Source organism: Anoplopoma fimbria, chromosome 18 (assembly GCF_027596085.1).
Source record: "Anoplopoma fimbria isolate UVic2021 breed Golden Eagle Sablefish chromosome 18, Afim_UVic_2022, whole genome shotgun sequence".
NCBI classification, from domain to species: Eukaryota; Metazoa; Chordata; class Actinopteri; order Perciformes; family Anoplopomatidae; genus Anoplopoma; species Anoplopoma fimbria.
Window position 1 is genome coordinate 15,028,450 of NC_072466.1, and position 23,523 is coordinate 15,051,972.

A 23,523-nucleotide genomic window follows, 5' to 3' on the forward strand; every position below is an offset into this window, starting at 1 on the left:
TCCGAGTAGAAATAATACACCTTGGGCAGTAAAGTCCCAAAAAATTATTTCTGCTGGCATGTATCTTTGTGCCACAGCAGTGAAGTGGCTAGATTAGGAAACGACCGGGTCCAAATCTCAGTAATGTTCATGCATTATGTGCCATCATGACAGTTGAGAGTTAAAAGCCCAATTTGGAGGCAAATTGCTCCTTCAGGTCCCAATAAACCAAATGACAGAACGACGGGAGAGGTCATAGTCACATCTCCTGGCACAATTTGCACCCTGCAGCCTGTGGTGCGCTCATGTAAGTTTGGTCAGAATGTAAAGACTGAAATCCATTACCTGTTACCATCAAATGAGCTACTGAAGACTGCACAACCACCAAATATAATCATCCAAATTGGATTTCCAGAGGGGAGTAATGAGCGCATCGTAATTCTGATCAATTATCTCGCTAGGTGTGACAAAGGCCCAGGACTGGGAAAAGCTTTTCTTCGCTTCTTTTTCTTTTCTTCAAAGAAAATTGCAAGGGTGAAAATGCTCTGTCAGATACACACAGTCTGTCCTCCTGCCTCCTGGGAGAGCAGGTGTAGAGGGGGAATTGAATCAGAGGAAAGCGTTCCAGGTACCAGAGCATATAATTGGTACATGTTATATATTACTTTTCCATTTAATGGCAACATTCTTGCTTTTCAATTTTTTTTTTCTCTAAGGATGTTACATCAGATCTGCAGCACTGATGAACCTGCTGATTCACATCACTGTTGCATCACAGCTTGCAGGGACTTTGTACATAAACAATAGGTGCGCTGCAGTTAGCAAAAACCCAAATTGACATGATTATGTAGAAGTGCACAGTGTCACAAAGTGTTTATCTCAGTGGGGATGCGAGGAAATGCATGTCATTTGTTTGTCTTTGAAGGAACATTATGTAAATTTAAAAGTGCATGTGATGTTTTGTTAGATAACAGCTTTGTTTGGTGTTGATCCCCTGCAAAAATCACACTATAAACATTTTAATAGGCTTATCAATGAAAATGATAATATCATCAAATCATATTGCAATTACAATATTAATCAAATCAATTGCAATCATTTCAACCACTCTGAAGTCAGTAAACCATCCTGTTTTCCTTTAACTTTGTTATAATCATTTATAGTGTTTTTTTTCGTCATAAAAATAAACAATTCAAATGATAAGGAAATAACATTGTATTTTTATGGATTAAAACAAATCTTGTCATTAATCATTTTAATGATGTATTAATGATGCTAGTTAGAGGTAGTGTAAACAGCTCATAATCCATCTCTAGTATCTATTTATGTTGTTGTGAAAACATCTCCTTTGAAAGTCTGAACACATCATAATGTGACTGAACAGAACATTGACTCATTAGCCGTTAGCTCTCCTCCTGTCAATTGAGATACTAATTGGTTGTTAACAAGGTAACCTCAGAGACTGGTGACTAGAAAAGCATAAATGATGTCCCGATTGCATCATTTACTGAATATTGGCGTTACAAACGTCAGTAATACTTTGTTTCATACTGTGATGGTTAACATTAAACTGTGTAATTAATCCGCGGTTTACATGCATGCCGATACATGAGGGGGGATCTGTACGAATCAAGGATCGACAATTCACCGTTACACCACTATTGTCCAAGTTAAAAGTATCTTGCAGAGCTTACCACTAGTAACGCTACAGAGCATTACTTTAACAACTAGGTCCCTGGTAGGTTTCTGTGAATAAATAGGTTGGTTGCAGTAAAGTGCTAACAAACGTAGCAATGCGTGAACAGAGGCAGGGAAGGAGACTGCTATGAAGTAAACATGGATGTAAACAATGCACGATTTAAGATATAGAAAACGTTGTGATGCACAAAACACATTTTGTTTAGAAACACTGAATCTAAACAACTTTTTGCATGAAAACGCTATAATTTACCTTGTCAGTTATTTTCAAGCAAAAGTACCAAACATCAACAATAATAATAAACATTAGTTTATCTTGCAGTTGTCTGTATGCATTTACATTTTTACAGATAACAGTACTGAATATGTAAATCCCCATTAATGCAATATTACCTACGATGATGTTCTACAGTAGGTTAATGTGATATAGCAAATAACCATAAGTATTAATGAAAAACTATTGTGTGCTTTTTTGGTAAAACACCCACATCTAAACACCTTTATTCTACTGTTTTTTACGTTGATACCGTCAATGGAGAACCTGAGTTTAGCTGAATTTATCTCCCTGATAATTCAAGAGTACTTATTGTGTGTGTGTGTGTGTGTGTGTGTGTGTGTGTGTGTGTGTGTGTGTGTGTGTGTGTGTGTGTGTGTGTGTGTGTGTGTGTGTGTGTGTGTGTGTGTGTGTGTGTGTGTGTGTGTGTGTGTGTATGTGTGGCATTGTTTGTCTTCCACACCTCCTTGCTGGCTTGGCAGCAGATTCATTAGCAATTTCCTCTCTGGACTGTTTGATAATGAGCTCAGAGGAAAGCAGAGGTCAGACTTTGGCTTTGCTGCTCAGTGAGTGTTGGCATTTAACACCGCACTAGTCCAGACCTCAGTAATGTCAGGCCAAACATGCTCTGGGAGATAACGATGCATTAACACTGTCACTGGTGCATAGGGAACAAACACGAAGAGCTAAACACATGAAAATTAGAACTCTAAGACAAGTTAATGTTAACATAAGTGAAATACTGGTACTTATTTCTGTTTGTGGCTGCCCAAAAAGGAGACCTAACAGTCAGATAAGTTATATTTCTGTTGCATTGACTAAATATTCGAGCCTATCAATGAGGATGAAATGATGCAAGACCTAATCCAAAATCCACACTCATTCATGAAAGTAGATTCTCTACCGTCAGAGGTTTTTATATGTTTGAGGGCATCATTTAGTTTTTGAATGGTTGATAATTATTTCTTAGATATTGTTTGAATTTAACTTAGTTGGGATTTATAGTTTACAATGAATAACAAAAGACAAGGACTTCCTGTTGCTTTGCTTACATTTTACATTTTGTTTGTTCTGTAAATGCCAAAGTAAACATAAGTATCCTAGATAAAGCTACTAACTGGTACCAACATGACTGTGTTTTTTATGTGACAGCATCTACAGTGCTTGTGTGGAGCCTCCAAAATGTGCACTCAGTGGAAGGAAAGAGAAATGTATATTAGGATTATATTGACTGTGAAAACACACCAAACAGGAAGGTGTGGCTTATTCTGACTTCGTAGAGCCACTTTTCCTGAACAGCTGTCAAGTTCACATAATAATATAAAAGATGGAACTAAGACAGATTTCCTTCAAAATAAAAGCACCTATTTACAAGTCAAAAGAGAGTCTCACACTGAATGTCAGGTTTGATCGATAGCCATCTTAACATTTCTTCAAAATATCTGCTTATTCATTTTTACAAACCGTCTGCTTTATGGACATCAAACTCATAACTAGAAGGACAGCTTATCATGGATCATCATAAACTAAACATTGTTATGGCTATAACTGTGCAAAGCATGTTGCTTCACATTTTTTCCCAAAGAAAATGTTGAAAATGCTTTACAGGAAAACATATAATGCAAAAGAGACTCAAAGACAATATACTACGTAGAACAAGCAGTATAAAGTATACACATTAAAAAGCTGTAAAATCAAGAGAAAGCCAAAGGAAGCATGACTTTTTAATTCAGTGTTTGGGGGCCACAATTTCCACAAGTTGGAAATTGTATTGTTCTTTATTCAGTAAGGACAACCAGCTCTTCAAAATCTTTAAAAGGAATAACAGTATTTCTATTTTAATTTTTTAACATTTTCAGATTACACATATTTCATCATGTTGAAGTTGTGTTCATGGGCGGATTTTATGTTGAAGGTACCAGCCGGATGTTGTTCACTTTATTCTGTATGACTTTACACCATTTCCCTATATGCAGCTGGTGGTTTGGTGGTGTGCCTGCGGGTTGACAGCAACAGCCGTGTGTTTTATATGAACGCAATCTGACTGTCGGTGATCTTTCTCGGTGTTCGACCTTCCTGAGGATCACAGCAGCTCAACGAACCCTTTATTTCACACTTTACCGGCATGTGACACCTGCATGTGACAGCAGGACTTCATATTGTCAAACTTTATCTACAACTGGTGTTTGTGGAGGAAGAGGTAAGAATATCTCCCATCTTTGTGAAAATTAAACCTAGTCATGTTTGTGCAGAATCAGGTGACGTGCAACTCTGCAGACAAGATATCTGGGGGGGAAATCCAAATTGTCCCTCTGATTTGTTACTATTGTTCAGGCTGCAAGCAACAAGTAGGAGGCCTGTAACTGTGTGTCACATAGCAGATGTACTGAGACTGGTGGGTTAATTGGTGACTGAATCAGCTCCAGCAAGAAGTCATTATCAAGAGTGTGAGATTTTATTCAATCATTTCTAGGTCTAAACTGGACATAGTCCTCTTTTTCTCAAAGACTTTGTGAAGAAATTCAGATGCTGCCTGTCATAAATGTATCAAACCCACTATTACATCTTATAATCTAAAGATATATTCAGAACCATATTTGAATATATTTGAACCCCTGATCTGATTTGTGTCTATTTTTGAGTCTGTAATGTGCTCTGGGAATCAGGCTTTTACATTTTTGAAGAACCATATAGGAACCAAAGCACTTATCTCTGTGTAAACAAGAGGCTGAGATGCAGACGAGCTCACAGAAATAATTACCCTTGTTTGAACTCTACAAACATCTCCAGTTCAAGCATTGAGTCATTTTAGGGGTTTTTTTTGTCAAAAGGACTGATTGCATTCATTATACGTTATATAAAAATGACTGCTTTCATTGTGAATATCTTAAAATGTGTACAGATTCTGAGTTTGGTGTAATGCAGAGTTTTTAGTGTACCAAAGATTAGGAAATGCATTAAATTAATATTATACTTCTGTGTTTTATTTAGAAAGGTTAACATTTTCACAGTCAACTTTTTTATAAGGAACATCCTTTATTATAGTGAAGTACAGTAAATGCTTAGTTGAATGTTTTCTTTCCTGTACCAAACAATACTGGCCTGTGTTACTGCAGTAAAGAATGTGACTTAACCTATCACACAGCCTTTTATGTTTAATAATCAAGTTTAATTTGTTTTAAAGTACAGACATTTTTTTTTTTTTCTGTCAACCTGAGGTTTTTCTACAGCGGGGCAAATAATTCAATGAGATTTCCCATATTCTCTGGCGCTAAAAACTACTCCCTGTTCCTTACTGTATATAGTAAGGTATGGCATCTTTCTGCAGAGCTGCTTGCACATCCGTTCCCGCCTGACTTTAGGGAGGCAGTGAGGTTTTTAGGATGGGAAAACGACACGGCCTTGAGCTTTTGTGTTAAAGGCATGCACTTCTGGCTAATGACCAGGAACAGTACTGTCACTACAGGATCTAGCTTTATTTGGCTTTGACCTTTGTGTATACTTTTGGGGGGGGATACATGCTTGGTGCATATCTGTGTGAGTGTTCATGTATCAGTGTATAAGCTGCATGAATGTTTGCCAACTGTATGAATACGGAGGTTAAGATGTTTGATGCTGAAACATCTTAATTATTGAGTTTTGTTACACTACAGAAATGAGGCAGAAGCTAAATCTAATTCAATGGAAATAACGAAGCAACAGTGGAAAAACTGCTAAAAGCTAACTAGCCAATCTTTGTAGAGTAGAACTGATTGCTGGCTCTGATTCTTAAGTTTAGTTGATTTGATTGGTTAAGATGCCTTTAAATCACACATTGAAATGTATTTAATTAAAGATTCTTGTTTTTAATCTAGCTAATTAGTTCAAATAGACGAAACACTTGAAGAAACAAGAACAAATATTGTTTGTAGATATGTTTTGTGTGCACCCTTTAGATTGCATTCTAATGCAGGATCTAACCTTGTTAAATGTTGCTTCATGCAAGTTCTGTGACACTGATTTATAATACGCCTGAACAGACATACAATTTAAGTACAGCTTATAAATCTCATGCACAGTTTGGATAAAAAAAACTTCAAACTTGAAAACTTTTAATTCTTTTACACTATGTTTCTGCGGTTACTGTGCCGCCTTTGATGCACAACAGTAAATAGTGGGAGAGAGTACAAAATATAGAGCAGCTATAATCTTGCAAAGCAGCTAACTTGGATGCTCTGGACTACATTGAAATGACAATAACACATTTTCTGTCTTAATTGAGATTTTTACCCAAGTCCTAAGAGCAGAATCGTATAATTCAGGGAAGTCCGAAGTTTTTCTGTTTTGATCAGTAAAAGTATCGCCGATGTAACTTCCAGTTCCAGCTTTGCCTTAACCTTTGGAAATAATGGCCTACCTCTGCACAATATCATACCTGTACATTTTGTATGATCGCCCTTTAAGGTAGTAATGGTAGAGACCTGTGCATCAAGACATTTAAACCTTACATCTTTAAACTTAATTTAAATAAAAGTATATTCCTTAGCAGTTATTGTCTGTGTGAGCTGGGGGAGCAGAGCAGGGAGGCTTTCTTTCACAATGAGCTGCCAGCTGCTGGAGAGTGTGGCAGTGAAGAGGTTTGAAGGCTAGGTCAAAGCTTCAACGGATACTCTTCCACATCTGCTTTTACCCCCAAATGGTAATTGAAGCAACTAAATCTTGCCACAGTGTATTTTCTTTTCGATTAAAGTGACTCATTTGTTTTAGGAGTCAGTTCATTGGCTTCAGACACAAGGTCATTGTAAACTAAGTGAAACTTAACATCCCTCTTTACTTTTTTTAATGCGTTCAGCAGCACATGACGTGTAGATTTTTTACGATATCCTCACATTAAGTGCAATTCAATTTCTAATTCTGTTCCAATATTTGTGATGGTAGGGCTGCATATGTTGATAAGACAGTGTATTACTTTATTTCATTAATCATTCCCCGTGATTCAAGCAGTAACAGATGAGCTGGCAGGCGGTTTTATTAAACCTCAAATGGAGAATACCTCGAGCTCTTTGATTTCCTGTCATCTTATCAGTCTGGATGATAGGTAAGGATTGATAAACCCAAAGATGACGGAGGTAAAGCCATCCTCCTACTGCCAAGACACACTCGCCAGAAATGTCTCGTTTGTCAAACCCAATGTTATTTAAAAAAGAATAAAAAATACATTGTTGCCTTCAAGCTTTTGTAACAGCTGAGAGTAATGCACTTTCAAACTGTTCATTGTGTGTGTGAAACTAATGTGTCTGAAACATTACAAAGGCAATTACCATCACGAATAACTGTAAAAACAGTATTCGGCCAAATTACAATCAACTTAATATGAATACTATCCTCATTATAACACCAAATTCAAAATGCATAGTGACGAGTGACTTATTCAGCATTTTAACCTCTGGTTATGATAATGCTAACGCAAGGGTTTGAATGTAAACATCAAACAGTACTATAAGACTCTATATGACCTACATTAGCATATAAAATCATCAGCAAGAATATTGTAAAGAGAATATTTGAAACTGTACCGCTTTTGTCCACAGGGGCCGCCAAAATCAACACAACAGGAAAGTCCCATGTAGCAATTTTAAATGAAAAGTTTGAGCTTTGTAAGAATAAATAAAGTTAATTAGACATTCAGCTTTTGTCTCTTAAATGCCAACCCACCTATTATGTGTCCGCACTTCTACAATGAAGAAAAGGCCTCAATAAAATAATGATTCTCTTGCTTGTTTGCAAAGCATCAGTTGAAGTCCCACTTCACTTTTTCTAGACACAAAAATACAGTCATAGATTCTGCGAAAAATTGTGCCCAGTTTTAATATTTCATTTAGCTTGTCATCACATACTGCAACTCAATAAGTAGCAGTCAGCTGGTGGTAAAAATGAAATAGCCGGAGGGTTGTTGACAATGAAAATAATGATCAGCACGCTTAAATGTCTCCATTTCCCAAAGTGTTTCCACAGCTGTAAGAGTGTTTTCTCTGGTAACATTCTAATGTGATATCATTAAAATGAACATTCACGGTAACCAAAAGCTTTAATGGTCACCTGTGCTCGTTGCAACTTTGTGAGTTTAATTACCGCCAGTTTTCAATGGTGCTCATTTTACGCTTACTGCACAAGACTTCAGACTACTCTTACGGACTATTTGGTTTTGTTGGCGAGCAAAACCAAAAGCGTCTCTCAGCCATTCGGGGAAGATTAATGGACCCTTTTTTCTTCTGGGTTTATAATGACTTCCAAAGGTGAGCTTAATGCCAGAACGGTGGAGACAATGTGTACCAACATCGACTGAAGACAGAGTCCTGCCACCCAGGAATGATTAACTCTGCTGGATTTGTTTATCTGATGTCGTAAGAGTAAACTAACATGTCCTTAAACTTCACTTGTGTGTGTCTGTGTGTTGTGTTTTTATCTTGTGCGTCTGAATAATGAACATAATCAGTTTTACTTGACAATATAAACAGTGTGTGACATAGTAGTGTAAAATATACATACTTATGACATTTTCTGAGGTTTTTTTTAAACTTGCCCAAAAATGTAATATATATGTATATATTTTTTTTTTTTTTTTTTTTTTTTTTTTTTTTTTTTTTTTTTAGGATTAATGGATTTTCTAAAATATTACCTGGGATCTGAGATATAAAAACATTATTCTAAATGTAAGGTTTTCATAATAGCTTTTTCCAGAGCTTTTGACTGTATCTCACGGCCACAAATTTAATGTCACAAAATTCACCATTGCTCTTCACAGCCAGTACTTAAGCTGAAAACTACTGTTTCTCTCTTTGTCTTGCAGGTGGATAGCTCTCCATGTGCTACCACTCGATGATAGGACATGGCTGGACAGAGACTGAGCACTAAATATCACCCCTGCTCTGCGGTGGACGGCCTGTGTTCACTACCCTCTGGATCATTTGCTATCAGGTTGATCATGTAATCCATCTTGCATTTTACGGTGAGCAGAATCAAATCAAAGTCAGCCACAGGTTTTTTTTGGAGTCATCCATCATTCTGGGAGTGTACAAGGTGAGCTCATGCGAAACATTAAACAACCCCGGCCTGTGTAGGTAGATCTTCTGGTCTTTGCTTTGATATTTCAAGGCCAGTGAAACTCTATCCTAGGCTCATATTCATTGTTGATGATGTGTTAAAGCTAGGGATACTGAGACCGTCTTTAGTTGCGATGGCCGCTGCCTCCTCTCCTCAAAAGGATCAGCCCCTCCTCCAGCTCAAGGAAGTGGACTCCAGTCGAATTGGCTGTCGGGTCCTTCCTCCGGTCCTCAGCTCCTCCTCTCCTGGCTTTTCCCTGGAAACCGGCCAGCCGATCTGCATCCCATCCCCTTACACCGACCTCAGCCACGACTTCACCACCATACCTTTCTACAGTCCAAAAATCTTCACTTATGCAAGTCCGGGGATTTCAGACTGCAGCTCCGTCCATCGGTCACTAAGTCCCTCCTTATTCTGGCCCAGCCACGGCCACGTGGGGCCACCAATACCCCTGCACCACTCCCAGACTCGGCCTCAGCACGGGCAGCCAATCCAGGGTCCATGGGTGGAGCTGTCGCAGCGGGACAGTGTTTTGACAAACAGGTAGGATGGTGTAGCACGCCCTCACTCTGGCATACTGTTTTACCGATAGCCAAGGCTCACCTGTCTGTAGCAGAGCTGCAACTAATGATAATTTAAATTTATCACCTAATCTGTTGATTATTTTTGCGATACATTTTATTGTTAATTTAAAACATATCACAACCCGAGGTCATGTTTTTTTGAGAAAAGCAGCAATTACTCACAAGTTAACTGCATATTTGGTTTCATAAATGGAAAATGGTTTGTCCTGTCCCTCTCAAATATTGCCCGATTAACAAAGGCTGCAAAAAGCCATACAATCTAATGATGGTAATGATTTATCAAAAATGGAACATCCTGCTCATTAAATTACTCATTCCAAGTGTTTTTGCCTTGAAATAATAACTGAAACTTCTCTGTTAGTAAGAGTGTGAGGAGGCGTTCTCAGGAGAGCGAGGAAGCCGTGGTGTCATCCGGCGGGAAGGCTGACCTCCACTACTGTGCCGTGTGTCACGACTACGCCTCAGGCTACCACTACGGCGTCTGGTCGTGTGAGGGCTGTAAGGCCTTCTTCAAGAGGAGCATCCAAGGTGAGCATCATGGAAAAATACAGTGTCTTCAACCCATTCAGCAGGAGAAAACTGGTATTTCACATTTCTGCAAGCCGTAGGTCGTTTCTGAATCCATAATACGTTTAATAAACATTTTCAGGTTTCAAATCAACCTCGTATCACGTTTGCAGGAACGCACAAATCTTAACAGATATTGGAAATATGAGAGACATGTTATGATAAATTTAACAAATTTTGCTCCTATATTGAACATGTTTAATATTTGCAATTTCAAATCTTAGTGGTCATGATGGACATCCGAGTAGATCTGAGAATATAAAAAGCTATTTTAACCTCATACACTGCATAAACTCCAGCAAGATAATCTATAAAACTACCAAAACATCAGGGTTTAGCTGTCAGAAGGAGGAATTGGGCCCAGAATTGTCTTGATTTCCTACAGTGTGTACTCCCCATTATCCACTGACTGTAATGCCATGAAATATGTTATGGACATTAGTGTCCCCCTCAATAATCATAATAACTTTGTTGATCCCTTGACTTTTCCTTTATTACATCATGAGGTCAACATTTTCATTTGACCAATACTTTAGTTTTGCATTTGTTCATAAACCATTCAGACCTTTAGCTTTACTTTGTGTTTAGTGCTATTTAGCATATCAAGCTAAACTAAGATATTGAACATGGCTGTAGAGTTTTGTTAAATTCTCAAACTGTGATACAAGATTTTGCATCCTTAACACTTAACTCTATGGACGTTTTAAATACCAGCACATCCTAGTACAGTGAATTGTAATCCATATTTATGAGATTTTACAAGATTGAATTACATCACAAATGCCATCACCTTTAGCAGGTGCTCATTTTGCTGTGAGTCAGTGCTAAGCTCTTGTAGAATTAGCAAGAATGTTTAAATGTACAAGTATGTCTGGTCCTCAAAATGCATTTATTTCTTCTGCTTTTCCCATTTTATCTCTGTCACTCCCCATCCATTTTTCCTCTCTAACTTCTTTTGTTTTTCTCCTTTTTCTAATAATTTTCTTTCTTTTTCCTCTTGTTGTCTCAGGACACAATGACTACATTTGTCCAGCAACTAATCAATGCACTATAGACAAGAACCGCCGCAAGAGCTGCCAGGCGTGTCGCCTTCGCAAATGCTGTGAAGTTGGCATGACCAAGTGTGGTAAATGTATTTGAATTACTTATTTCTTATTTCTCCCCACAAAGAACATCAAACTGTAACCAAACCACATATCATTTCTTAATTTTTTGACCCAACATCAGGTGATCAAAAGTGCCCCGTGGCTTTGTTTGTTCGAGAGTTCTTCCCTCCTTTTCCCAGATCCACACGATCCCACTCCAGCAGCCAGGAAAGGTGGTTCTTCAATCCAATGTAAACTTACTCTTTTTAACAGCTATATAAAGTGGAGAAGATTGCTGTTTGCTGTAGGGGATTTCTAGCAACCCACACCGTATAAATATTTTTCTAACAGCAATGTATTCTAGCAGCTTTATGGAGCTTTATAGTGAGTATCACCTCATTAAGCTGTCCTTTCCACAACTTTACAGTTTTTGGTTTATTCTCACTGCTTTTATCTGCAACAGGCAGCAGTTTTCAGCAAAAAAAATAAACTCTGTTCACCACCTGCCCAGCCTCAAACAGCAGTCAGAAACAGTTGGCAACTAGATGGTGAACATTGTGAAACGTTTAGCAGCTTATTTCCCTCAGTGTTAATAAGCACCGTTTGCTAATAAGTTCATCCTATTGTGTTGATTTGTCAGTGTTGTTTTCACAGCTTGTTTGTACTGCCTCCAAGATACCAAAAAAAATAAATCATGAAAACATATCAAACTATAGTCATATTCACAAACGGTATGGATCGTGAAATATGTCAAGAACAATTGAAAAAGGCTTGTTTTCTTTGTCTCAGGTATGCGAAAGGAGCGTGGAAACTACAGGAACCCCCAGGCGAGGAGAGTGACCCGTCTGTCCTCAGAGGGCAAAACCAACGGACCAAAGACGCTGGCCGGACCAGCGGTCAGTTCGTTAAACGGGCCCCTCCCTCCTGCACTGACCCCAGCACAGCTGATTGGGCGGATAATGGAGGCGGAGCCGCCAGAGATCTACCTCATGAAGGACATGAGGAGGCCGCTGACTGAAGCAAACGTCATGATGTCGCTCACCAACCTGGCTGATAAAGAGCTGGTTCACATGATAAGCTGGGCCAAGAAGATTCCAGGTGTGTGTCTGGGTATGCGGGGAAACTTGCAATTAATTTTAGTGACATTATATTACATTCGTTAAGCAGATGTTTTTGTCCAAGGCCACTTTCAGTAAGTAAACCATGTATGTGCACAAGCTGAGATATTATGCCAAATGGGATCACATCCCTCAGTGAAGCCTTTTTATGTGCATGTTTCTTGGTGTGTTGCGATTCACTTTTTATAATGAGATGCATGATTTTCAGCCTTTTTGCTTTACAGAGTTGGACTTCTCATTACATAGCTACTAATATCCTGCTGCCCTGTTTTTTATTCTTACACTGAAAATCCATACAGTCGTACATTAAATATGAAGCTAGAGCTTCAGAGGGGAAGTAGGTGAAAACAGCTAGCCTAGCTCAGTGCAAAGTTCAGAAATACATCTAGCAACACATCTAAAGCGTACCAATTAGCATGTTGTATCTCATCAGCTTAATTCGTATTTGTTGGTCACAGCAGCTGTATGCTAGGCCACAAGAAATGGAAAAGACACAGGTGTCCAAGGTGAATAGCCAAACACATTTTGTTCATTTTATTTCAAGATAACACAAGATACTTTAAAAAATGCATTGCAATGGGAGATAAAATTGCTTCAATGATTTTAATATAATGATCTTTTTCTGCCTCATCTTTTTTCGACAGTCTGCAGAGCAGCTCAGTCAGCTGTACAACTGAGTTAACGACTGTATCTTGGCCAGACGCTGTAATAGTTTTGGCTTTATTCAGCGTGGGAGTCGAGTCTGGGATGATTGTTTCAAACTGCTTGTCTGCACAATATGAAAGTTTTTAACAAATGTGAAGCTGTGACTTCAGGCGAGTTTCAGCCATGGCTTCTCTTACTGTGCTTCCGGCAGTAACTATGACCCAGAAACCTTTTACCTCACCCTGAGGTGACATGTTTGTGTGTCCCTACCAGACGGAGTCACTCAAAGTTTGGCTGAAAGCTTAATATATCAATCAACTTACCATTTCAGCACTAGTTTGGATACATTGAACGCTGCTTGTTGTCTGCGTGGAGCATCACTGGCAGCACACGGTTACATACTATTTAATCATGTGTTTTCCTCAGGGTTTGTAGAGCTCAGCCTCTTGGACCAGGTGCACCTGCTGGAGTGCTGCTGGCTGGAGGTGCTGATGATTGGACTGATGTGGAGGTCAGTGGACCATCCGGGGAAACTTATCTTCTCCCCTGACCTCAGTCTTAGCAGGTACCACCGCCAACATCTCACACATCTACCGCACAAGCTTGATTAAAGGGACAGTTTGCCATCATTATTGTGGATGTTAGGTTGAATGTTAAACGCATTTATTAAAGCACGCAATACAAATTGCTGTTGTTGTGCTCAAAGTAGCTTGTTTCAACACCAGAATGCTAACCCTTACTTTGGTGTGATGCTTGTTTTGAGTATGTCTCATGCTTTCTCACACTCACTCTCACACTAAAATGAAAGTTTCAACAGTATATATTGTAATTTGGGTTTTAGAAAGGCTGTCATTTAGGGGCTTTGTACTATGTTTGATGGCATTTTCTCAGATACAATTCCTATATATCTGAGATAAATCAGTATTGACAGAATTGGAATACATGTTGACTGATAAGTAACAAGAAATGCCAGATATAAAACGCCATTACATAATTTGTCCCCCAGAGAGGACTGACAGCTCTTTCGGTCATTTCTAAAAAGTAGTTCTTGAACACATCTTAGTCGCAAAGATAAAAATAAACTAGTTTAAAGTTCTAACCTGTAAGAATTTTATGAAATCACCTTGATGGCCTAGTTTTTTATAGCAGTATACATTCAATGTATTTAAAGTATATAATTCCCTCTCTATAGAGTTGTTTTCATTGTTAGTGGCGGGATTCACCATTCTTGCACGATTCAGATTTCTTTCACACGCACAAGGGATTGAAAGAAAACTATGCATGTATTTATTCCATCGTTACTGTTGTATTTCTGAAAGAGCAGCTGCTCAAGGAGTGATTGCCGTATTAAACATCACTTGCTGTTACCACATCAACTACAGGTCTCACAAAATCAACCAGGACTGAAATCTGAATCAGTGTCACAAGGATTCCACTTGAATTTGTAAGTCTTGTTTGTTTATTTATGTAAGGAAAAAGGAAAACTTGTGGTTATCGTTCAACATTGGTATCCGTCTTAAAAAGGCAGTGCACTATTTTCCCCATTCTCTGTTTATTTAGAGTATAATAAACTGAAATCAAAGATCATCCATCCCACATTAAGTGCAAGGCCTGCAACAATGTGATTTGAATCATACTGATAATAACAAACAAAGATGTAGCTTCATTTCCTCTATTAATGTGGGAGTTCAAACTGCTGCCTTTTCCACAGCACTGTCATTTAGAAACTGACTGCATTCGTGCTCGCACTCAACGAGCAGTATCTGATGGCACTCAGCTGCTTCTAAGGCTTGAACAAAGTGTCCTGACATCTCTGACTTGGTGCCACTTCCTTTTGTGGTGGCTCTTATCTACATATCATACCTTAGAAACGGTGCGGTGCATGCTCTTCTGTCAACGGCTCATTGGGATATTCATTTCCAAGAAAAAGTATTGTGGTAATTTACACATTACTTCGGCGCCCTGAAACATTACGATTTTTTTCAGGCCATCATATTTTATAAACTCTTTTGTTTTTGTATGTTGTATTTAATTTGAAAAGTAACATGTAACTAAAGGTTTCCGTAAAATCTGAATATTTCGTTCTGAAATGTAGTGGAGTAGAAGTGTGGATTACAAAATGTACTTAGTTACTTTCCACGACTGTAATCATCTGCTATTTGGGCAGTTTCCAGTCAAACTCAGTTACAGAAGTGTTAATAAAACTAATCGGTCCAGCCAAGAAGTAATTTATATTTCTTTACAAAAATATTAAACTGCTAAACAAGTACCACTTAATTGCCATCTTTTGGATCTTGGTGGGAGTTAAACCCAATGCTAAGTCTATGCAAAATGTTAAAAGATTTCTACCTAATTTCCCAAAAGGCAAAAATCCAACGAGGTTTCTGTGTCTTTGTATGGTAGAGATGAGGGGAACTGTGTCCAGGGCCTCTCAGAGATCTTTGATATGCTGATAGCTGCCACGTCCCGGGTGAGAGAACTCAAGCTCCAGAGAGAGGAGTACGTCTGCCTCAAGGCCATGATCCTCCTTAACTCCAGTAAGTGTGTGTGTGTGTGTGCGTGTGTGTGTGTGTGTGTGTGTGTGTGTGTGTGTGTGTGTTTGTGTGTGTGTGTACATACACTTATAAGGCCTCTTATTTGTGCAGCCTGTGTCCTCTCTTATGATTGTAGGTGAGACGAATAGATTTGTTGTTGTGTCGTGTTTGTGCCTGTGATGATCCAGTACGTGAAACCACAGTTGAGTGTTTGATTGGTGTCTCAGCATGTGCTCTTGTCTGTGCTTGAGTCAGCACATGGTTGGCAGGGTGACCAGATAAATAACTTACCAGTGAAAACCCTAATGGGAACACTGTTTATGCTCTCAGTGGTTCTGCTGTATGCTCGAGTAACAGACAGTGCCTGTTTGAGGGGGAACAGGGTCAGAGTATCTCTCAAGAGCAGCTATTCCGGGGAGTAATTGATGTCTGACTAATGTTTTTATTTTCCTTTTGAATTGCTTCAACCAGCGTAGACGAACAGGGCTCATAGTTTTGCATCAATCTCTTCCATATCAGCTTTTAATTTGTTTGAACATTTGTGTCATTAGCAGGATGTAAACAAAGAAATCTCTGACACCAACTACTTTCATCAGCTAAACAGTAGTTTATACAGTTGTGGCTTAATTTATTTTAAACATTTAGACAGGATTTATTTCAAAATAAAGGCTTTTACTAGAAATGAAAGGTAAATATAGCCTCTAATGATCATAAAAGTAGTTAGGGATGAAAAACTTTGATTTTAAATGCTCTAATCACACTAGAATTGTCATTTTCATCAACGATTTACATGTGTATTAAAGCCAAAATGTGTGCGTTTCCTTTTGTTTCCAGACATGTGCCTCAGCTCGTCAGAGGGCAGCGAGGAGCTGCAGAGTCGCTCCAAGCTGCTGCATCTTCTGGACGCTGTGACGGACGCTTTGGTGTGGGCCATCGCCAAAACGGGCCTCACCTTCCGCCAACAGTACACCCGCCTCGCCCACCTGCTCATGCTGCTCTCACACATCCGCCATGCCAGGTAGAAGGACCCCATGTCATGGATGTTCTCAATGCAACATTGCTACTTTGTGCGTTAATTCACTGTTTGAAAAAATATCCTCAGTCAAAAAGGTATTAGGAAGTTTACGGGAACTAAGATGCTGACTTTGTGCTCACATGTGGCTCCCCATCATCATCTTGACCCAACTACTTATGTAATCCAAGTCATTCAATTCACTGCTGTGCCACATAAAAACCACCTGCCATCCCTTCTCTTCTTCTTTCTTTCCAAACATGCAGCAATAAAGGCATGGACCACCTCCACTGCATGAAAATGAAGAACATGGTGCCTTTGTATGACCTGTTGCTGGAGATGTTGGATGCCCACATCATGCATGGCTCCCGTCTGCCCCGCCGGTCTCCCCAGCAGGAGCTCGGGGACCAGACAGAGGTTCCCGCTCGGCCACACAGCTCCAGTAGCGGCCCCACAAATACCTGGACTCCCAGCAGCCCTGCGAGTGGAGGTGAACTGAAGTAGTTGCATGCAATGGGTTTTCACCGCTTTGCACAAAAGTAGTTCACAAGACTGATGAGACTTGTTGCTGGAACAATTGGGTGAATTCTGTGAACTTTTAAAGGTAAAACTAAAGCTTTGTGCACTGTGCACTAATTCTAGTGAACTTTTGAATCTTAGAATGTTTCTCTGCAGACAGGCCAAACTCTCAGTATTCATAGCTTTATCAGTAAAAATTGAAAAGCCAGAGTGGAAACAAATTGTTGACATCATTTGGCCAGTAGCACCAGTTGTTGCTTAAACGTTCATGTAATATGTTACTGCCATGATTCTCTTGAGCTGAGAAGCTAATTTCATATCAGATCGTATTCATATATTCATCGTCAATGTCTGGTATTATTTTGGAGGTCCAACAGAGAAAACTGTGTAAATAATGACTGAAAAGATATGCACAACCCCTGTTAGATATAGATGGACTTGGGTGATACGATGATATATAAAGAGACAATATAATGAATTGTCATCCATCTACTATCGAGGTAGCTGTTTATTTAATATCTGGGTCTATATTAAATTTACATGATTTTCTTCTTCCACATGTTAAAATACCTTCATTTGTAAAGGTATTTATTTAACTGGACTAGAAAAACATTCCCATCTAGTCATTGATCTATAAAAAGATATATAGGAATTTGAATTCCTACTTGATTTTATTCATTTTAATAGAATAAGCTTATTTATATTTTGGTCAATAAGCTTAGTTGTTTTGTTTTTTTGCCAAGAGTTAGATGAGATTAATAGATCAATACCACTGTCCCATCTATGAGATAAACGTGTATCGCAGGCAGTTAGCTTAGCTTAGCATAAAGACCGGAAAAAGTCTGGAAATGGCTAGCTATCAGCACCTCTAAAACTCACTAATTAGCATGTTATACATTGCATGTTTAATCTGCACCAAAATACAACCAATGTGACATTAACAGATTTAAGAAATAAGTTATGTTAGTCATCTTGAGAGTTGCTGTTAATAATACACAAACATGATGGTTTCAATCCTCTCATCTAACTCTTGGCAAGAAAGAAATGCAAGCAAGTGTACTGTATTTCTTTAATGCAAAATGACATATCATTTGATAGAAGACGATATAGTTGTTTAGTTAGCATTTGCTAAATACTAAAAGTTGTCTTACTTGGTTAAAATGAATGGAAGTCCATTTTATTAGTAGAAGTAGACACCTATCTAGGTTAGAACATAGACAGAAAACATTTCAGTAATGCCACTTAAAGATTGAAAAAGTAATTGAGAACTGAAACTAGCTTTTGTTTTGTCAGAGCAGGGCCTATTCCTGCTACTATTGAGATACAGATTACCTTGTCCCTGTGCGGTCCTGACTTTCTCATCGAAGACGGTTGTTTTCAGAGAGGAAAAAGTTTCCTAACCTTCAATGCTCTTATGACAACAGTGCACTCCGACCTTTAAAATTTTGCATAAAGAAAAGGAAAATTATTTTTGTATCTTAAAACTGACTACTAAGTCATTGTGTGTAAAGTGGTACTTCGACAATCAGAATCACTGCAAGAAGGGCGCATAATATGTAAATATGTAGACTTTGAACCCCCCCACCCCGCCCCGCCCTCGCCCTGCTTTTCCTCTGGTCACCTTCTATATCCACCATATACATCATTCTTGCAAACTGTATAATTGCCGTTGTACCTAGATTGTACTTTACGTTCCCAGACAATATTGTGAAAAGTTCAGTTTTGGTGAAAGGATTTCTGGGTATTCCATCAATTATCAAACATCATCTTCCACCATGTAGTTTGACCGAACTACGAACTGTCGTTATTTATCCATTTGCTCTGTTTTACACCATAAAGAAACAAGTATTGTGTCTGAATCTCTCTTTAAAACCAGATATAGATTTGTTACAATGTTTAGATATGTAAATTATTGAATTATATTACTATTCTTACTCATTGTACACTGTACTAACTGGCCCCCAAAGCACTTAAAAAAAGAATCGACTCAATTGCATATTACTTACTGTGTACTTCAACTTCAGAGGAAAACATTGTAGTACTTTTACCTGACTGAGAAATTTGACTGGTTACTTTGCAGATTCAGGTTTGAGTCATAAATATAACACTTAAAATATGATCAATTATTATTCATTAAAATGCTTGTGGCAACGTTATTAGTGTTATAAATAAGTATGGCAAAAAATGACTAGTAATTTTCAGCTGCTTCTAGTCTTTATGCTAAGCTAACTGTCTCCAGGCTTTAGGTTTGTATTTAAAGTACAATCATAAGAATGTTATTCATTTTCTCATCTTAGAAATATTCAAGAAGAGCAAACAAATTTCCCCAAAATGAACTATTAGTACTTTCACCCCTTAAACATCTGAGCTCAGTTTTGGTGGATTGCTTGTCAAAAGGAAACTTTTCGATTGTAATTCCTGTCCTGATTTTAATTTCTTAAAGGGTCTCTTTACAGACTTGCATTCCTCTGTAAAGTGCATATTAACATATTAATTTGTTCATTTTAGGAAAAATACAAAAAATGCTTTGAGTAAACAGAGTTTGGAGCATAAATCAACCATATTATGTTATAAATAAGCATTATATCATTACATTTTGTAAATACACATTATGCTGCAAAATCTAGTGTTTCAACAGTGCACTGGGAGGCGTAGACATGTCTGCTTGAAATCAATTCAGGACAAATAGCCTCTAAAAAAAAGATGTCTATACAATTATGTGTATAAAACTGCCTTAATTACAATTTTAACAGTATCTTTGATGTAAAAAATGGAATGTCAACAATTCATAAAATAACATGTAAATGAAAAAGGATAATGTACGCATTTGAATTAAAAAAAAAGCTAAGCAGGAACTTGTTTACGGTCACTTATACTGTGGAAATATTGTGATTTTGTCATCTTATTTGGCTTATACCTCATTATCCAATCATTGCTGAAACATGCACGCTGGCTGCTCCAGTAGCTGAAGGATATTTAAAATACCTAACCTGTTACTGCCACTGCTACAGTATGTTTCCTGCTCTACCCCTTCACAGATGTCAAGGCATCCCATTTACCCCATTAAGGCTGCAGATCTTTGCATTATTAAACTATGATATTGGCGTGGTCTTTTTTTCTTGATTTAAATGCAGTTAAATTGGTGGTTTTGTTCGTATAATAAATACAAATTCTGTTCGCAGATGAAATTACATGAATAGAAATACAATTTAAATTTCTGCATTAAGGAAACATTTCTTTTCTCCAACCAATTTCTCATCTTTGTTCAGGTGTTTCAGTCAAAAAGACAAAAATATGACCTGTATTTTTCATTATGTTCACAGAAATGTACTTAGGAAGGAGAAAAAAAAAAACAGGTGGGCGGTGGGCTGTTGGTTTAGAGTAACATGGGGTAGAAGAACCAGGCGAAGTAGTTGGCCCAGGTACAGTTGCTCTCTGACTGAGGAATCTGACAGGGGAGGAGCAGGAGAAACAGCAGGAGGAGGTGAAATTTGAAGGCAGCTCGAGGGACCCTGCAGAGAAAGGAGCCAGGCGAGTCTTTCTTCTCTCCTCATGACACACAAGACAAATGGATAGAATGTATTACAGGAAATACACACACTATTGAGTGACGAAGACATAACTCAACAGACTCAACGGAGCCTTCAAACACTCCTGAGTATCTGTAAGTAAACTTTTCTCTCTCTACATTTGAGTATAAAACCTTTCTTTGGTTCTGCAGTCACTTTGGTGTCTGCAGGATCTTAAAAAGTCCCCATTTTCTGAGGTTGTACCTTTTTCTCAATATGTATATCCGTGAATTGAATCATTGCGTAGGCGTGTGGTGGGATTCTCTGTGGTTTATTCATGGTATCAACTATATTTGACATCATCTGAAAAAAATCCACCAACTGACTGCTGTTTGATAATGTCACACAGCTGTCCCTCACAGACCGGTGATAAACTACCGAGCTATTTTGGGAAGTTTTCCATTTGTCAATGGGCTGCACTTTCCGAAACTATGTGCTATACTATGATATTTTTTTAAATAACATGTTATATTATGAACAATTAATGAATTCTTTGCGAAATACTTTCTGCCTTTTTTTTCTGACCCTTTAATGATTTACAATAACGTATTTATGACTAAACTTTTTGGACGCATACTATACTAGAATTTTTTTATGACTTATAGCATACTGCACTGGACCTTTTTTATGATTTTTGAAGACATATTTATGTTCATTTTTTATGACGTACTATAATCTGACTTTTTACAACTTTTTAAATGCTTTTGTGACATAATACACTAGGCTTTATAATAACTTTTATTGACATACATGACTATGATGTACTATACTTTTTAATGGCATACTATAGTATAACTTTTTTAATTACTTTAGTGTGACGTTATTTATGACTTTTGATGACAAACTATACTATAAATTCCTAATGACATTTTTTGACGTATAATACCATTATTTTTTTTATGAAATACTATCCTAGGACTTTTTTATGACATATTAAACTATGAGATTTTCATGAATTGACTTTAAATAACACACTTTACAATTACTTTTTATGACAAACTATAATATGACTTTTTTAGGACTTTTTTCGACATATTACAAAATGAGATTTTAATGACCTTTTCACCTATATACTGGAACTTTTTTGGCATTTAATGACACATTATACTTAGATTGACAGACTATATTGTGACTTTTTTTAAACTTTTAATGACACTATACTATGATATTTGAAGGTTTTTTTTACATACTATACTATGACTTTTTAATGACTTATTAGGACATTCTATACTATGACTTTTTTTTACTTTTTCGACATACTGAGTTTCATTTATATCTTCTTTGACATACTATACTGCTATACTAGACTTTTAAAAACTTTTTTCAACATATTATACGTTGACTGTTTCAACATAGTATTTCTTATTTTCCTTTTTTTAATATATGCTATGACTTTTTTCGATATACTGTACTATGACTTTTTTTAATTTATTTTATCGACACAATATACAATTACCTTTTTAATAGCTTTTTTCAACATATTATACTATGACTTCTTTCGACATACTTTACTATAACTTTCTATGACTTTTTTGGACACGCTATGCTATAACGTTTTTCGACATGCTATATTTGAACTTTTATTTACTTTTGCTGACATACTATACTATGACTGTTTCCCACATACTATACTATGACTTTTACTTTTTTTTTTTAAATACTATACTATCACTATTTTTCTATACAATATACTATAACTATTTTGAACATATTATATTTGGACTTTCTTTTACTTTTTTATGACCTTTTCAACACTTTGTACATTACCTTTTTGAGAAATACTATTCTATGACTTTTTTCGACAGACTTATTATTATTCATTTTAAACATACTATACTGTGAATTGTTATTTTCACTTCTCACATAATATTATATGACTTTTTATGACATACTTTATTAGGACTTTTTTAATTTTTCTTTCAAGATACTTTACTATGACTTTTTTTAGACATAGTATACTATAATTTACTATAAATCATTTACTTTTATTGACATGCTGTACTATGACTTTTTCAACAAAATATACTATAACTTTTTTAATGACTTTTTCGAAATGCTTTACTATGACTTTTCTATGACATTTTGCGACATACTATACTTTGAATTTGAATGATTTCGAAATACTGTACTATGATCTTTAACCCACGTAATAAACTATGACTTTTTATTACTTTTTCCAATGTACTATACTATGACTTTAAAAAACAAATTGGGACATACTATAGTATGACTTTTTGTATGAATTGTTTCAACATACTAAACTAATGACCTTTTGTTTTCACTTACCACTATGACTTTTTTAGTACTTTTTTCAACATAAAGTGGTATGACTTTTTTTTCTGACATACTCTACTATGACCTCTTAAGACATATGAATATGGCTTAAAAAAAAGAAGAAATTTGACATACTTAACTATGGTATTTTTTGGGACATTATATTATGACTTTTATATACTGTTTTGACTTAACTTTACTATGGCTTATTTTGTAACTTTGTTCGACATACTTTACAATGATGATTTTGGCTTACTTTTTTTTTATGACTTTTGTCAACATACTATACTATGACCTTTTTCGACATACTTTACAATTACTTTTTTGTAACTTTTATTCGACATACTATGACTTTTTTTGACATACTATACTAAGACTTTTTTATGGCTCTGTTCAACAGACATTTTTTTCATCATAAAATACTTTATCCTTTTAATGACTATACCGTGACTTTTTTATGACTTTTTTTAGACATACTATGACTTTTTTACTTTTTCCAACTTACTATACTATGACATGTAATGACATAATGTCCTATGACTTTAAAAAAAATGACGACATACTTTTACTATGATCTTTTTC

The 23,523-nt window shown here is 36.9% G+C and overlaps 1 protein-coding gene across 2 annotated transcripts; it reads left to right on the forward strand.

The window, feature by feature from the left end:
- The first annotated feature begins 3,946 nt into the window (after positions 1–3,946).
- esr2a (estrogen receptor 2a) lies at positions 3,947–17,616 on the forward strand. 2 transcript variants are annotated; one of them, XM_054618779.1, is made up of 10 exons: positions 3,947–4,151; positions 8,781–9,010; positions 9,138–9,577; positions 9,980–10,146; positions 11,195–11,311; positions 12,060–12,368; positions 13,460–13,598; positions 15,437–15,570; positions 16,402–16,585; positions 16,846–17,616. In XM_054618779.1, exons 3-10 carry the CDS (start codon positions 9,168–9,170, stop codon positions 17,081–17,083), a joined length of 1,698 nt encoding a protein of 565 aa, XP_054474754.1. In that variant the 5' UTR covers positions 3,947–4,151; positions 8,781–9,010; positions 9,138–9,167; the 3' UTR covers positions 17,084–17,616. The 2 variants fall into 2 exon arrangements, with proteins under 2 accessions (XP_054474754.1, XP_054474753.1); XM_054618778.1 differs by having other exon boundaries at positions 8,781–9,577.
- The last annotated feature ends 5,907 nt before the right edge of the window (positions 17,617–23,523 follow it).

What these genes read in the sequence shown, in the direction of transcription:
- esr2a (XM_054618778.1), top strand. Translation starts at nt 9,168, where the DNA reads ATGGCCGCTGCCTCCTCTCCTCAAAAGGATCAGCCCCTCCTCCAGCTC. An exon ending in CTGGGCCAAGAAGATTCCAG is followed by an intron (nt 12,369 to 13,459) that starts GTGTGTGTCTGG and finishes TGTTTTCCTCAG; the next exon opens with GGTTTGTAGAGCTCAGCCTC. An exon ending in CCTGACCTCAGTCTTAGCAG is followed by an intron (nt 13,599 to 15,436) that starts GTACCACCGCCA and finishes TTTGTATGGTAG; the next exon opens with AGATGAGGGGAACTGTGTCC.